At 43.4% G+C, this 17541-nt stretch overlaps 1 protein-coding gene across 1 annotated transcript in view; it reads right to left on the minus strand.

The window, feature by feature from the left end:
- The window catches only part of agrn (agrin), a 318771-nt gene that overhangs the window by 67810 nt on the left and 233420 nt on the right, over positions 1 to 17541 (minus strand). The window contains exons 10-12 of the mRNA XM_080496608.1: positions 8157 to 8354; positions 7449 to 7649; positions 517 to 659 (exon numbers count right to left, since the gene is read on the minus strand). Of these exons, the coding sequence (XP_080352734.1) occupies positions 517 to 659; positions 7449 to 7649; positions 8157 to 8354 (542 nt within the window). The remainder of the gene's footprint in view (positions 1 to 516; positions 660 to 7448; positions 7650 to 8156; positions 8355 to 17541) is intronic.

Here is a 17541-nt window from a genome sequence, read left to right on the forward strand (position 1 = left end):
AAAGATCTTCACTCCTTCATTTGGCTTCAACCTTCCAACCACGGAGAGTCTCTCTGTAACAGACATGCCTCAGTGGGATGTCATCACTTGAAGTTACAACCTAACTGCTCACTGACAGCAGCTGAGGCACATCGATGGCCATCAGACAAACTCCAGCTGATGAAGTGACTCGGCGGCCTGTGCTCAAAAGCACTTGGAAAAAAAAACAACACAGCAAGTGGACCTTTTTGTCCAAAGCTGCTATTTCGGAACAAGTTGCAAAACTCAATTAAACTTCAAAGATCAAAAGACACATTTTCACAAGAAATTATTTGATGTCATTTTTATCCATAAAATATATAATTGTGAGTTTTCAAGGGATTTCTGTATGAGACAAGTACAGCTTGTTTTCAGTAATTTGATCATGGCAACTCAACTCCTACACTTATAATCCATCCAGCTTACATAAATAAGAAGATTTTAATCGATTAGTAATCATCACTGATGACCAGACTGGCAGAATGAGATTGGTCGTACCGGGTTGTGAGGCACACTTTGACAGGTGAAGTCACACACGCAGCGCTCATCCTCGGCGTCCTCATCCCACGAGCCTCCGAATGTCCGGCAGCGGTCCTGTTCACAGCTCTCCACGCCTGAGCCGGACCCCCCTGAGCCACAGTCTGCATGCAAACACATAAAACAAGGTCACTGCGGTGGCCTGAAGGTCATTGGAACCAAGCTTCTACATACTATAATCATCAAAACAGTGGGTTCAACATCGAGCCCCCTAAACCCTCGATTGCTGCCCAGGCTTTATCCCACTGTGCTATTGTGTACACATGACAAATAATAGCATAAAAAAAGAAGCCCTCTATTAGTGCATGGGGCCTTTGACACTTTAGGTCACCACCAAGCTAGGATAATTCATATTTCCGTCATGCTGGTGGAGGGGAGCGGATACCAAGGCGCTGCTGGTAGTACAAGATAATGACCGATCCCAGCGAGGGCTAGAGATTGACTAAATAAATTAGACATCTCTACAACACCAGCGAGGCATCCCTTTCATTTCAATTAAATCGGAAACAAAAAGGGGAGGGAATTATTAAACACGACCAGTGTGCAGAGAGAATTGGTGGCAGGGCCTGACTTTATGGGTGCCTGCTTCCTGAAATGGAAATGCAACTAGCTGCAAAGTGTTTGGTAAAATGTAATTATCTTCTGAGAGTTTAAAAAACTTTGCACAGCTCTTTTGACTGTGAGCCAGAAAAAGTTCCTTATTTGTTTCTAACATGCACTTTCTTGTATTGAAAGAGGGTCAAACTGATCTCAAGTTGCTGCCAACACATACAAGAAACGTTGCAGAAATTACTGAAATCACCAATCTGGAAGTGTCGCTTTGTGAAACTGTCAGAAGGTATACAAGACTGGGGGGAAAAACAATCCAAGAGAATAGTTTTATTTAAGAAAAACAATCGGGTACTAATGCCGACTGAGGGCAAAGGAAGTGGGAGGATCCTGCGTTTGAAGTTGCAAATTTCACCTGTGGTGGAGCTCCTGAGGGAGATTAGGTGAATGTGTGTGAAGGCAGGGAATGAAAGCAGTCAGCACGGAAAGATGGAGAGAGCGTCAGAGGGAGAGAGGCACCCTGGGGGCTGACAGAAAGTTCATTTGAAACTAATTTGTTATTCAAAACAGGAAGTGTAGTCCGACTAAAAGCTCCCAGCGCAGCTGAGCAACCCACAAAACGTTAGGTAATCAAGGTGTTCCTCCCTCTACTCCACCACTTTTCAACTACGTGTAGCACTGCGCAGCCTCTAATGGTGAAATCAATGCGTAGTGATGGAGGTGCCACTTAGCATAACCAATGTTGTGAAGTAGATTATGGAGCAGGTCACAGTGCAGAGGAGAGAAAGCAGATTAAAGAAGACCTGGCTGCTCTGTGAAACGGGTCATCAGCAGCGAGTGGTCGATACAGTTGTGGAGCCGTCACCTCATTATCCGTGGGCACAATGGAGGACTCGTGAGCCGTTTCGAGTTCTCGTTGCCTGCAAACATCAGGACTCGTTAGGGACTCGCTCTGTCTCCATTTTGAAACAGCGTGACCTGTGACTCTGATCCTTTTCACTAGAATTTGCCACTGAAGCGGCTTATTGATTGAAGACCGCAGCCTCGAGTTAAGCGTAACATTTTGTATCGGTGCAAACACGTGGCGGCCTTCGGCTGTCGATGGCATTATCGCAGGCATTTGTACTCAGGCGGCATGTCAGCTCAGCTCAGGAAGGATCAGAACGAAAGTGAAATCTCAGGCCGCTGACGGCCGGCCTCCTGTGTCTGTTTACTGTACGCCAGCTCAGCAGGCAACGTGAGGAACGACACGCAAGATGAGCCAATTCTTATTCTAGTCATGCCCCCACGCAGAGCTGAGATAAATATATAAAAGAGGTAAGACATTAGAATGGAATAAATAAAAATGAAGGGGCGAAGTGGGGTCCTAATTAGCTGCTGTTCTTTGATGCACTCGCCACCCGCTCTGCCTATGAACCTTTCAATTAATACATCCCCAGCCAAGATAGCTGCATCAGCTATTCCCCCCACACTGCCCATCCTTCCCTTTTTACTCAATCATGTCAGAAGCCCCAAGTCTATTTAGCCAAGGGAGCTCCATTAGGAAGACAGAATTCAGTGGCGGAGAGAAGAAAAGGAATGAATAGAGAAAGAATTATGTCCGAGAGAGACAGAGGGAGGACTTGACAGGAGAATTATGTAAGGAGAAGTGATGGAGAAGACCCTATTGTATGAGCTGTCGAGGAGCTCGGGTTAAAGGAAAACAGAAGAGGAAAAGAGGGGGATGACATGGGTAAGTATACACTGCACGCTGTTGTAGTGCTTAGCACTGACAGCGAGAATATCTCCGGTTCAAGACCGGACTTAGTGCTGAATCCATGGCTGCCCCCCCCTGGCTCAATAAAGCAGTGTAGAAGATGAATGTATGAATAGGAAGTTTCTGGTTGACTAGATTTGTCGTGTCTACTACCGTCGGATGTCATTATTCTAACTCTGACATCTCAACCTGAGCAAATGCCAAGTCGGTCGTCTGTTGTTTGAAATAAATCCTCCTTCGTGGAGGCGTAAGTCAACACTAAAATAGACAGGCACATTGGCATTTGGCACATTCCGCTGAATCCATCGGCGATTTGTAAGGACCCCTCCGAACAGATGATGGCATGGCGTTAGTCCAAACAAAGTTGCATTGTGATGAAGAGGAATAGGGGCCTCACATAAGGTGGGAGGAAGGGATTGGGGCTGTTTTGGCGATGGCAGAACGATTAAAGAAGTTTTTGGTCGTCTCAACAGAAGGTTACAAGCCCCATGATGGATGGAGCGCGAAGGGGAAATCTGCTGATCTCACAACGAGGGACTCGTCTTCCTCTCAGCCCCCCACTCCGTGTTGTCCTTCACTGTCTTCTGGAGCTTGATCCATTCCTTCGCGGTGTTGACCGCGCATCTCCGCGTGATCTCGCTCTCATAATTATGTTTATTAAATGTCGATTCAATTAAAAAAGGGGGCCCGGACCCCCGTAGGTGATGCACTGCTCTCAGTTGCCACTTTGTCAGTGTCGATAGAAGGAGCTTGGGCCAGGCCTACCCGAGTGTGAAATTAAACAGGTGATAAATTTCCCTGTATGGCTAACAGCGGGAACGCTGTCATTTTTCATTACTGCTAAATAAAAGGCGGGAGAAAACAACTTCCATTTTTATGCCGGGTGCTTCCCTCCTCCCCAACAAGACTAATGAGGATGGTTTTTAAGGCAGGTCTACGTAAGCAAATAAATCACATGTTCACTCCCTCTCTCCACGCTTATCTTAGAAGTGAAGTATGGAGTTGGAGCTTCTGCATACTGGTGATGGAGAGCTTTGCTGCTTTCTACAATAGAGCCAGAAAATACAATGTTACATTTTGTGACAAGGGTGCTATATTATACAATATATGCTCCTAATTTTGCCAAATCCACCACTCATATGTCTTGACAAGGGTGAATATATTAGCAAGTATTTCTTTCCAGGTGTGCAAGCAGCACAGTGCAGATATTTCAGTATTGGAAGCTGCATCTTTCACTGTTTTAGTCTCACCAGGCTGACTGTGGGTCAGAAAAGAGGATGCTGGAAGAATGGGGGGGGTCTATAGGTTACTTCTAGGGGGGGGGATTCATCGATTCCCGTCCACACCCCTGTCAGTGAATGCCTTGGTGCCCCTTTTGTCAAGAGGAACAATTTTGAAGGAGACGAGTGGAAAATGGGAAGAGATGCGAGTGGGTGGGACAGCAGGGTGCGGCACAGAGTGCAAAAAATAATAAGAAAAAGATTCCATTGTGTAAGCCTGATGGTTTTCTCTGAATCAAAATGGGCAAGTGATGGAAAAAAGGATGGTGTTCAGAGACACTGCGAGACAGAGAGAGACAGAGAGAGAGAGAAAGAGAGAGAGAGAAAGAGAGAAAGAGAAAGAAAGAGAAAGAGAAAGAGAAAGAGAAAGAGAAAGAGAGAGATAAGTGAATTCAACAGAAAAACGAAGCCATCAGGCGCCGCGAGCAAAGTGATGCCCTTGGGGAGGTAGACGACAGCATTTTTGCCTGATATAAGACAACAGACAATGAGGACAGACTATGTGTGTGTGTGTGTGTGTGTGCGTGCATGTGTGCGTGTGTGTGTGTGTGTGTCTCCAGTGACAGCAAGTCTGCATCGAGGGCATACCATCTCACATTTCTTCATGCTCCACATACAAAAAAGGTCACTCATCTCAGTCAATGAAATGATGTTAAATCGACCACGAGAAGCTTTGGAGGCATGATTCGCCCCACAGGCCTCGGGCCAATACGCTAGACAATGGTAGTTAGAAAGGGAGAAAAAAAAACGACAGAAAAGAAACACCCCTGGCTTGCAATCAAAAAATGGAAGTGGATTCCCCTCGTCTGTATTTGCTCTGTCCTCCTTCTACCCCCACTCCTCTTCTCTCCAGCCATCCCCCCTGCTGGCAGGTGTAATCTGCTCCCCTTCACACCTTGTCAGAGAATGACTATGTTGGCCATGACGACCCACCAGCCACAGGGGGGTGAGGGGGTGGGGGCATATCGACCATTGGCTGGCACGCGGCTCCCTCCAGAGTTGTCCCCAAGACGGGCAGAGCCGGGGATTGGTGCTACTCTGCCTCGGTCTGTCAGTGCTGATCAAGATATGATCTGCACGGCGAATTAGATCTCATTTATTCAGAATGTGCAGGAACGACGCAGCCGCAGGCGTGGAAATCAGGGATACTCACATTAAGTGCCATCGGTCACACATTTAAAAGCCTAATTGGATAGAAGGGTTCGATAAAAGCGTGTGCTGCAGCTGCATAAACAATCTCCCACTATAATGGCTCGTATGGCAAATTCAGGAAAATGTAGATGAGGTGACCAAACGTCTGCTGCTCTGAGAGCTTTTTTTTTTTTTTTTTTAACCAAACACAACATTGTCATTCACTTCTATACTTCAATCACGAACATACACATTTTGCAATTCTTTCATTTCAGTTATTGTCTGCTTGGGCTGTGCAATATGTAGATATTACATCAGATTGTGAGATGATATTAGGTTTTCCATTTTAAAAACGAGGGATGTTCCAACTCTTCTTGTCTTTTCATCTCCAATACTGATTTCACAATATTGAAACTGAGTGAAGGTATCCGTAATCATCTTAACAATATTACTGCAATGTCAATAACAATATTCTTCTAATTGGTATATTTGATTCGTCAGTTTGCACAGCTGAGGTTGAAAAATTCTGACTAAATGAAAGGAGATTCATTTACTGGGGGAGGAGCGATATATCCACTCTCTGGTCTAGTACTGTGATATTTTCATTATTGTGTTTTAAATTTGTATCTTTTATTCTTCTATCCTATAAAAAACTGTTGTTCCAGTGCGGAACATGTACTTAAAGCATTTCCACTGCACATTATATTATGTATAATTGTTGTGTGATGAATAAAGGACTTGACTAGACCATATATCCATCATTTAATTATATTTAAATCTCCTTTCCACGGTGATTAAAGCCCTTTAACTTAGACTTGATGAAACAACAAATAGCATTAAAATGTATTAAAAAGTAAAGCAGTGTTGCTTTGTATGCATTGAGAGTCAAACTCATGTGATTCACTGGGCTCACGCCACACATTTATATCCTCTACCATTGTGTGTGACAGATCTTTAGGCAACAAATGCCTTTTCTTGATTGCTGGTTAGAGTAGAGGTATCAAACCCATATTAGTTCAGTGGCCACATGCAGCTCAGTCTCACCTTGAGTGGGCCAGACCAGTAAAATAGTGCCATAATAACCTATTAATTTAAACTTTTCCTTGTTATGGCACAGGGTATGTGTAATGAAAATGTCTATATTTTAACAAAACCAAACGAATATGACACATTTGAGCCTGTTCTGGACTGGTTTCAGCCCACGGGCCTTATGTTTGACACCCCTGAGTTACATGCTTCCAATTAGAAAGCAAAAGTTATAATGGGTCTCTGCAAATAAATACGTGAGATCTTGCATCTTATTGTGTCTATAATTAACTTTTACTAATACATGAAGTTGGAATGAAGTTGTAAAGCGTTGCATTTTGATATTTTTTAATTTTTAATTTTTCACTTTGTTTATTACTCATTGACCTATCGTTTGTTCATTTTTTATGCTTCAGGACTTCAAAGCAGTCACCCTCCAGCTCTTATCTCAAATTGCACCCTGCAATTAACTAATTGGTTTCTTCACTTTGGCATAAAATCAGCTTTCAGACTGATGCCATTATATGTTGGATAATTACTGACATTTACTGTGGGGATCACATTTTACCAGCTATGCAACAAGTATTAAGATCCTGCAGACATCTGGCGTTAAAACCTAGAAGGACAATGACAAGTTATCTAAGCTGGAGGAAGGATTTTAATTTACAAATGATTCAATAAGGTTTTTAGAGTGCATCTTTTTGAAAACAAACAAACAAACAAATACACTGAAGTCACAGTGAACTTGACATTGTCAGATTGAAAACGTATTGAGTTCACCTTCGAGTCAGACTGAATGTATATAACACTTAAATAGATGTACAGTTGTCATTGCCTGGCAGCATATATGTCTTAACTATTTTAAAACAACTACAAAGTTGAAAATCACACGGTGAGCAAACAGGACATTCAATAAAGTATCCAGAAGTGAACTCTCTCCCAATCAGGTTTTGTTTATGAACGCCTTTCCCTTCATTTTTTCATATATTTTGCTGTTAGCCAATTAGCATGCTGCTGATGGCGTATGTTGCCATTATGTAATCCAACAGATGACTAAATACTGTACCACAGGTCAGTTGGTGAACGTAATTACACCACTCCGATGGCCGATTGGTTAACATAAGTACACCATTTCCAAGTCCATTTCCTACCTTCGTCGCAGCTGCCGGGCCTCGCCACATCAATCCTCCTCTTCTGCATGCAGGAGGACACGCGGAGTTCACACTCGTTGTCGTAGGTGCTGCCGTCGCTTCCGCACACCGGAGAGAAGGCCTCGCCCGAGCACTGCGGGCACTCACACTTATTCTGGACACACCGGGCGCCCCAGGCACAAACAGTGCTGCCGCATGTTTCTGGATTACACAGTCACACCGGAGACGGGTCAGAGCAGGACGGGTCAGTGCAAACCAAGAAAAAGAATTTGTTTTGATGAATCACATCTCCTGAATAGAGTTTCTGTATTTGGGATCTCATTGTCATGCATATGCCTTTTCTTCTTGTAATATATTCCCCTCTTGAAACGTATACCTTTGCTACTCCCTGAGTTATTTCCCGCCTGAACATCCAGTTTGACAAGTCTGTTAGCACTTGAACTGCCTGCCTGCAGTTGTATGAGGGCCCTGTTGGACTCCATTTCTATATTTCATTTCCACATTTAATGTCAAGTTAGAGGAGGGGAAGAAGTAGAAAAAAAAGTTTGTATAACTTGGGTGTTTCACCTATGAATGTCATGCATTTGTCATATCGGCGTGGGTTCGTGGCCGAGCCCTGATCATTTATAACCCTTTGATGTTTGGACTCAAAAATAATATGTATGACACAGTGTAATTATTGCATGAATGTGTGAGTGCACGACTTACTGCACTCTCCCTGGCTGACCACTCGGAGGTCCATCTGCTCCGTGCAGGCCCGCACGTGAAGCTCGCACTCGCTGTTGTATGTGGTGCCGTCGTTGCCACACACGGGCTGGTGGGACTCCACACACTCGGATGGACACACACACAGCCCGCTCTGAGCATCGCAGATCGCCCCGAACGAGCAGTTGGCACAGGCTTCATCTAGGAGGAGACGAGAGAGATGATCCATCAAAATAATTTAGGTATCTGCGTGCGTATACGTGTGTGTTTGTGAGCACATCGACACTACCTCAATGAGAAGGAGGGTTCAAACACTCGCATTGAATTCACATTTTTCCTGCTCTATTTTGTTGCACCTAAAATCATGGTTTTATGGTTTGTCTTATGCTATGGTTTCCATGGAAACAGCAAACTCTACAATGACACATCTGGTTGTAGAGGCATCTCCAGATCCCTTTATTAATAAATGTTTGCAAATATTGATACAGCCTGTCAATAGTGTTGACAGACCTGGTGGATGTGTGAAATACAAATTTCACACGTGATGTATGTTCTACTCTGAGCTTTTTGACGGTTGCAATTCATTGCATGCCGTTGTTTTACAGTATTTTACACAAGCGACACACTGGTGGTCACAGAGATTTGGGCTCCGAAAACTCAGATCTCCTCACATATATCCTCAGCTGGCCCTCACAGATCGACTGGGAGTTCTAAGTTACTGGCATCTACATGTTTGCTGTCCCACAAAGTGGAGTTTTCAGTAGAATAAAGGGTTTCACGAGGAACTGTTATGTTTCAGGGCTTCTATCCCTGAACAATCAAGGCTCTGGGCTCCCTCAGGATCCCGCTTCTTCACTGCAGGGGTGGGGTTGGTGCCTTTTTGAAGCTTTGTGTAGAGGGGGAGTGGGGAGTCTGCCGGAGGGATCGCTGCACCAGCACTTCGTCTGGATTTGTAGTTTCTTGGATTCAGTTGGATTGATTTTGATGAGTTTTCTCTGAAGTTGTTGCTGACTTGCTGAGGTGCCGCTGACTTGTGTGGAAGATTTAATGATCGAGGCATGCTGGGGTGCTGTCGCAAAAGAAATGATTCTGATGCTAATTTGGTTTGTCAACAAAGTGTGTTTTAATGTATCTCACTTGATGACCGGCGAATCATCATAACCCAGGCTGTGTTAACATAAACACCACATAATGCTCCGTGATGACATTAATGTTTATGCCCTTTTGTGGTATTTAACTGATGGCAAGATAATGTGTTTGTGGTCTGAATAAAGTGCAAACCTGATATTTACAGAATCAGTAAACATATACAGTGTTTTGAGCAGTTAAACAGTAAAAACAAAATGCTGTTTCTACAATGCAGAACAGCAACATGAAACACAGAAAGTTAATATTCTGAGTGGCAAGCGGAGTCCACCTGAAGTGGGTTCAACTGCCTTGAAATAACACACACACCTGCCCGTTAAGGCGTCACGGTTGAAACGAGGTGAAACCGAAGCCATGAAATTTTTAAAAATAAAATATAAGAATACTTCACAGACTGAATTTTGCCAAAGCGTGGATCTGAGGAAGAGGATTTTTAGGAAAAAGATGCTAAAGTGCATGAAGTTCCCAGAAACAATGGAGGCTCCATCACTAAAGACATTTCAAACTACACAAAGAAAAATAAATTCTAGCAGTGAAACTAAATAGCCGAACACAAGAAGCTTTGGAGATTTTTTTTTTGTGGCAAAAATAGAGGACTCTTAACAGGAAAGGATGGCCCTCCTTCTCGCACATCCATCAATCAGGGTTGTTGTTTTTTTGAGTGAGTGGTCTGAAACTGAAGCAGCTCCTGAGAAAAAGCCACAGCGGGGAAGCGGGCCTGAGTTTGCCAAATGACACTTAAAGCAGTCTGAAAGCATGAAGGGAAAAGACTCTGTGGTCTGATGAGACAGAAACTGAGCTGTCCAGTCTGAATGCTAATATCCAGTGGAAGCCAGGTACCACTCATCACCTGGCTGCTGTCTCCCCGGTGGGGGGAAACATTATTGCCAGTATTGTTTCTGTACAGGGAAACTTGTCAGAACCAGTTTGTGTTCATCAGCTTGTCAGGTCTCTCAAAAGATAGGCAGTTTCATGCATATTAAGAGTGATGTTTGTACTTTATGCTGAAAAAGCATTTGAGACTTTTTGAATCCGGACTGAATTTCACAAGAGCCACTCAGATCATCTCTTGAGGAATTGTTTATGCCGGAAGGCAAACCCACATGAAATAGTTAGTCAGGAGGATCAGACATGCCGAGGCTACTGATGTCACACAGGGGCAGGAAATGAACGTCGAGGTGAAAACCTTGTCGAAAGACAGGACTAGTAGCAGAAGCACCTTTCCCTCTGACACCAATTACACTAGGAGGATTGCATTAGCACAGCTCACTATCACATTCAATTAGGGGCAGGCTAATAACAGACGCTGATTTAACGCTAATTGAGAGAGGCAAGGCTAGCCGCTGGAACCTTACACATTATTAATCTGTTTATTACTCTGCTACAGTCTTTCATTCCCTCCATCTTTCCATCTAATGTTGGCATCCACTCTTTTTCCTGGATTAACAGCCTTGAATGTGGACTGAATATTGGACTACCTGGCATTTATTATACAGTACATCGCCTGTAGGAGCCCGTAGGAGCAAATGTGTCTTTCTGTGTTAGTGGAATATATTAAACCGCATGAACAGGCCATGCAGGACTGATGTTTCCCTGAAACTGATTATGCTTTGGTTTGAGGTAATCATTAATAATTTTATTCATAAATTATATGCGTCTTAATGTTACAGCATGTGAGGGTATTTCTGCCTCTGACTTTATGTCCGTTTCATTGACATTTTCTGAAGCTGCGTCCCTGCACAAAACAGTCCATAAAAAAATGGCTTCCCGAGCGCGATGTTGGAAGGCCTGACTCGCAGAGCCGCTCAACACTTTTAGGATTAATTGGGTTAAAAAAAACAAAAAAACAGTTAGACACTGGATGTTCTTATTTTCTGGATTGGAGCAAAACCCTGCATGCAAGTTTCACATGCTTGTGTAAAGAATTAAGAGCAGAGTTTGAGAAAAGAACATTTTGTGCTTTCCTGTGACATATATTGTATAGATTTATGGAGAAGTCTCACACTCAATCCTGCTGTAAAGATTCAGTCTGCATTGTGTTTGCACAGACTGATGTCAACTTGTCATGAATTAAAAAAATTACAAAGATAAAAAAAAATATTTTTCAATAAACAAAACTGCAGTTTGTAATTTATTTGCTGATGATTGGACTGATTCAGCCTGCTTAAATTACACAGAGATTATTGTTAGTGAAGTAGCGCTAGTATCAAAGCTGCACTGTGAGGGTGATTTTAGATCAGATTAGATTTTCATTTATTTCAGAATTTGTGAAAACCAGTATGTTCAATGGGCGGCGCACAGCAAGAAGGTCTGTGTTCAAATACCAGCCGGAGACTCTCTGTGTGGAGTTCGTATGTTCTCTCAGTGTGTGTGTGTGTGTGTGTGTGAGTGTGTGTGTGTGTGTGAGTTTCATCCCACAGTCCAAAAACATATATGTTGTCTGTCTCTGTGTTTGTCCTGTGATGGACCGGAGACCTGTTCAAGGTATAACCTGTCGCTCATAGTTAGCTGAGATTGGCTCCGTGACCCTGAACAGGATGAAGCCATATAGAAGTTGAACGTACGCTCAAGTTTGTCAAAACACTGTGACAAACTGGATTCAAGCTCTTTCCCCAGATTTGCCCCCCAAAAGCACAGAACCTGAGTCATTTCTTGCTATTCTGAATGCAACAAAATAAAATGACGAGATGTTTGGAGATTTTAATCTATTTGACACCATAAGGCATCTTTCAAAACAATATACTTTAGTTCTGAAACTGCACTTATTTTCTTTTAAAAGAGGTTTTCAATTTGATAAGGTTTTAATGAGCAATATTTTGCATGACAGTGTTTTGATACTACCTCATAATGTACTTGTCAATCTTTTCCAGTAAAACAAAAGGAAAACATTTGGATTTCATGTGTTTATACATTAATATGGTCATTTTTAACTGGCTATGCCCTACAGAGATCAATTTGAATGTGGCTCCTGAACAAAAATGGGTTTGATCATTTGCTCTCGGACAACAAGACAGCAGAACAACATGAGGCTGCTGTCAAATCAGAGCCTGATTTACTAAAATCCAGCATAAAGCATGCTAAATAGCATGCTCATGGAATAAGATTGTGCTTGTAGTATGTATTTTTTAGGTGATCAACAAAGATGAACACAAGAACAAGTATTACAATGAGGGTTTTATGTGCATTAGACCGTGTTTACATGAGAATGATCTGTTGGAAGCTGTGTTGCTCTGCTTGAGTTTGACATGGAGTGATTGCATGGAGCGCCGAGGCCCCACAAGCACAAAATAAATTGAGTTGCAGGTGTTCTTGAAAGGCGTTATGAAACATATCGGAGTGTTACAGCAAATAAAATTGAATGCGGGGGAAAAAAAAATAGCTTCGAAGAAAAGGTTTCTCAAACAGCCGTGGAGAGATGACTTCAATGTGTGTGTGCATTGTTTTGCCTTTCAAGCAGCTTAAGTCTACAATTTATAACTCAGACGACATAAAAATAGCTTGTCGATATACTATCATTGTTCCAGCTATCTTAACATTGCTACATTGGGATGAAAGATATATTATGTGAGGGGGATCCTTTCGTTCTTCTACCACAAAAACAAGTGAGCATAAAGGAATAAGTGTGTAAAGTGGGGTTGCTGTGGCTGCTGCTCCTCTGTGGTTGCAGCAGTTATAAATCAGGAAGTGGCGCTGAGTGTTGTCCTTTATCAGGCCACGTGTCCCGATAGTGGCCTCGCTTCTTTATCAGCTCCTGGCCCTCGCACCTGGCTCTCCACGCTGCCTGATCCTCCAGACAACATGCATCACAGGCAGAAATGGAAAGGAGATTCGACTCAGGGAAGTGCAGAGAACTGCGGATAATATTGAGAAGTCCACGTTGTTGCCATTCAGTCAACTCCCGAGTTTGACATCACGGATTTGGAGTAACAGTGGAAAACCATCTCTATCTATAGACAACGTCTCATGTTCAGAGAGCTTCGAGGATTGTGGTAAAAAGTCTGTGAAGCCATTGTGAGAATAAGTAGTACGCTAACGAGAAGGTTTCTTTTATCTCATGCAGACACCTTTAATGTCCACTGATGTACGTGCGCCTCAGAAAGTATATCGTATAGCACAAGTTCAAAGGAAGATTATTTTAAGGCCGTTTCATGTTCTCAGTTGTATTGCTTGCTGTCGGTGATTAGAGTTGGACTGGTTATTTTTATCTGCGTGTCCATTCCTCCATCCATTATGTCCTAATTGAGATCTGAGACACCGAAAACGCAAAAAAAAAATACACTGAAACAATGAAGAGATCTGCATGAAACTCTCAAATGTAGTTTTGGTCCCTGCAAGCTTCCTGTGCGATCCAATAAAAGACCTGATACAGATACTAACAAGACAACTCATCTGTTTGGGACTGGTGGAGGCTCAAAGTGGGCACCAGCCACCGGGCCAGTGACGCCCGCCAGATTTGGATCTGTTTTCGGCGTATGGAGATGGACCGAGCATCAGATACATTCACTAATGTCCAGCCAGCACTGGCAACAACATTAGTGGAGTTGGGATGATATTTGTGCACCATTCATCACAAGTCTGGCACAAGTGTGCGCTAAATTTAGGCTGTTGTCGGGGTACACAATCTGGGAAATTTTGTTTCAAAATTATCTGAGGCTGTACTCTAAATGGAAAACTGATAACTTTAGAGAGGATAGGCTGAAGAAATGTGATGTCAGAGTAAACTGGTGATGATTTTTCGATGTGTATTTATTTTTAAACCATTCGTTGCATCTCAATATAGCTTTTCGTGGCCATAACAATATCTAATGCAGTTAATGAGAGACGTGAAACCAGAATTTAGAATTTGAAAGTGAATGCGTATGGTTGTTTGCCTCTGTGTTTCTCTGATGTGCTGGCGAGGGAAGGAAGATGGAGGTGTACCAGCCCAAGACCATCATTAGCAGAGATCAGGTGCTGCACAATGTATAGACTTTCTGAATATGGGCAGAAGTAGACTATCCACCCTTTCATGCATTCTTCCAACCATCTGTACATTTTTGCATCCTGGTGAAAAGTAAATACTCCTTTTCACCAGTTCATGCACCACAGATTCATTTAGGCCCCATTTCATCTGAAAAAGCAGAGTTTTTGCTTAGTGACTTTCAACTACGTATGAAATGACCAAGTACCACTGGGATAGTGACTGGGAGTCATGACACCCTGGAGGCAAACGTTGTTATTGTCCATCTACTCCTCATGTGCAGAAGCATTTACTATGGCGATAGTGCGTGTGCACAGTCGTAGAGGTTCAGAAAAGTTGCATTCTTTTCCGGTTCACACAGAGCCTGAGCCTTTTCGAAAGGTTCCAGCAGGGGAGCCATTTAAATTAAAGTTCAGTGGCTCAGAGCACCGTTTACCATGTAAACAGATCCACAAAGCACGGTTTTCTGTTTTTACATGGTTGTCCAAATGAGGCTTTAGAATCACCAATGAATCTAACGAATCTGTCCAGTCTTCCGTGACAAAACACATAAAGGCCCAGAGAGAACATGCAAACTCTGCAAAATAAGGCCCGAAGGTGCAAACCTCCACCTACATAGTTTGACTGAATGTGACACTTTAAGTGTTGTTTGTCGAGATGCCGAAAAGCATATGACAGAAAACTAAACAGGTGATGAACGCAGCGCTATCTTAACCTTGAAAGAAGAGGTGTAAAAGCAATGGGAAGCCTAATGACAGACTACACTAACACCTCCGGTCTCACAGCAAACCTGTCAGGACTAAATCAAGGAGTTGGCTGCCACAGACAGTTTTCTACAATGTGACAGCTTCTGTTGTGAGACGGCAGTGTTCTGGAAGTGAGAGTGATGGATAGTAGCAGGTTGAGTATAAAACTTGCCCTTGAATGCTTGAAGGATTGACTCATTGGAATAAAAACACACAAACAAATAGAAAAGAAAAGAAAAAACAAAGACCATACAGATTTACAGCATTTTGTGTAAAAAAATCTAAAGTGTGGCTCGGGGGGTGTGGACGGAGTATTACCTCAGGATTAAGCAGGAAGAAGAGGGCTGCTTTGTGTTGTGAACATGCTTCGGCGATAACAACTCCCCCGTGGACGCCTGCCTTGCCTGCATGGCCGCTATACTATTAACTCTGCCTCCCACTTTCCTCGCTCCTCCTCATCCTATTTACCTCCATCTTCCTTCCTCCTCTGCATTTATCACCTTCCCCTCCTCCTTTACTCTGTCCTCTTTTCACTGTCTCCTTCCTCTCATGCTGCTGATGTGACCTATATTTCTTACTCAACTGAGAGTATCATTTCCAACACCTGTGGGAGAAGAAAAGGGGGAAGTTGTTATTTCCTTTTCTCAAATGATTCAGGCGCCTCTGCGCTCATCTGTTTGGGTAAGGCCGCATGAATGGACTTTTTTTTCCTCTCCTCCTCCCTGTGCCGGATGATATCCAACCAGGGGGTCCATTAACAGAGCACACCTTTCCCAGCCCACCTTACAAGGTCGCCCGCCACTCAAATGCAAGGAGGAGGGTGGAAATCTCAGAATAATAACAAATGTCACTCATATTGCTATCAGGTTGCACCTGAGCCGTATAGATAACCACTATTTTTCAGCCCGGGAGGAAGGAAATGAAATTATGGCTGGGCCCAGGAGATGCTGTCGTACACGCACGCACACACGCGCACACGCACACACACACGCACACACGCGCGCACACACACACACACACACACACACACACACACACACACACACACACACACACACACACACACACACACACACACACACACACACACACACACACACACACACACACACACACACACACACACACACACACACACACACACACACACACACACACAGTGGCACTTCTCTCACCTCTTACACTATTACTGCCCTCACCATCTCTCCTAAGCTGCTGCCTTTGAGCCCACCAGCCATAAATATGACGGCTTTCACCCGGAACACTTGGACAGAAATAAAAGGAAAGCAAGAGTAAACAGAAATATCATTTCTTTCCATGGCGCTTTTGGAGATTACACATATGAAAACGTGGAAAAACATACGGCACTGCTAATTTCCAGCGGGGAAAGCCAAACAAAGCCGAGTAATAAAAGTCATTGCTTCCCTTGCAAGATTTGAAATACAAGGGTCCAGCTTTCTCCCGTCGCTGAAAATTCCCCCTTTATTCACAATGAGCTTATGTGTTTAGCACTTAATTGTAGTTATTCCCGCACAACCTGAAGGGAGCATATGTTGTTCCTCACTTTTTTTCTGCTCCATAAACATGTATAGTATATTAGTGGCAGAAACGGCCTGCGATAATTAGGCGAGATAATAGCTTAAGTCAGTCAGGTGTTATGGTGCTGAATGAAGCCCAGTAAAGCTGCGCAAACAGCCCAGAAATAACCCACATTATCATCGCCATCATTCCTCGGCTGGCTCGCGCTTGGCAAGCCAATGCCTCAGCATTTTTATGGCACCATTGCGCTGACGCAGGCCTGTTCCTCTGGGAGCCAAGAACCATCCGTAGCGCTGGATTACAAACAAGGCCCCTCCACGCCGCCAGCTCGCTTTGCCTCTCGCTTTTTAAAGTAAAGACTATTCATTACAGTGGAGGGACTGCTGGCCGACAGATCTGCCGTCTACCTGAGGAGTGTACGCGCACCAAATTGACTCGGCCTGCATGCCCGGCGAGTGAATGCTGCCTTCGCTCCGTTTCTTGTAGGCACGCGTTTCGTACATACTGGATTTCAATTTACAGTAGGCTGGGAGGGGGGAGATGATGGATGCAATACACAGATAGCTGGGGACCCAATGTACACTGTAAAAAAAAAGACAATGAAAAACTTCTGTGTAATTTAGTGTAAAGTACTGGCAGATGTGGCTGCCAGAATTTATGCCAGAAAAGATATGAAGAGGCTGAATAATGTATTACAGTATGCTATTTTGGCGACTATAAATTTCAGTGAGAAAGGCTTCTTGCTTATGGTGACTGGGCTGTAAATCAGTTCTGCTGTAAACACAATGTCAGTTTGAGAAACGTATTTACACTGCACAGCATTAGAAAGAAGGGATGTACTGCAAAACAGTAAAGAGAGAAAGTACATATGCATTATATGCTTAATGTGGCATTTGAATGAAAAGTTCTACTCATCAGCTATAGAAACCACAACTTTAAAGCAATAATGCAAACCTCACTAAAATGAGCGATAATAAGGTCTGATCACGCTTCATCC

Source organism: Blennius ocellaris (assembly GCF_963422515.1).
Source record: "Blennius ocellaris genome assembly, chromosome: 5".
In the NCBI taxonomy this organism is placed as follows: domain Eukaryota; kingdom Metazoa; phylum Chordata; class Actinopteri; order Blenniiformes; family Blenniidae; genus Blennius; species Blennius ocellaris.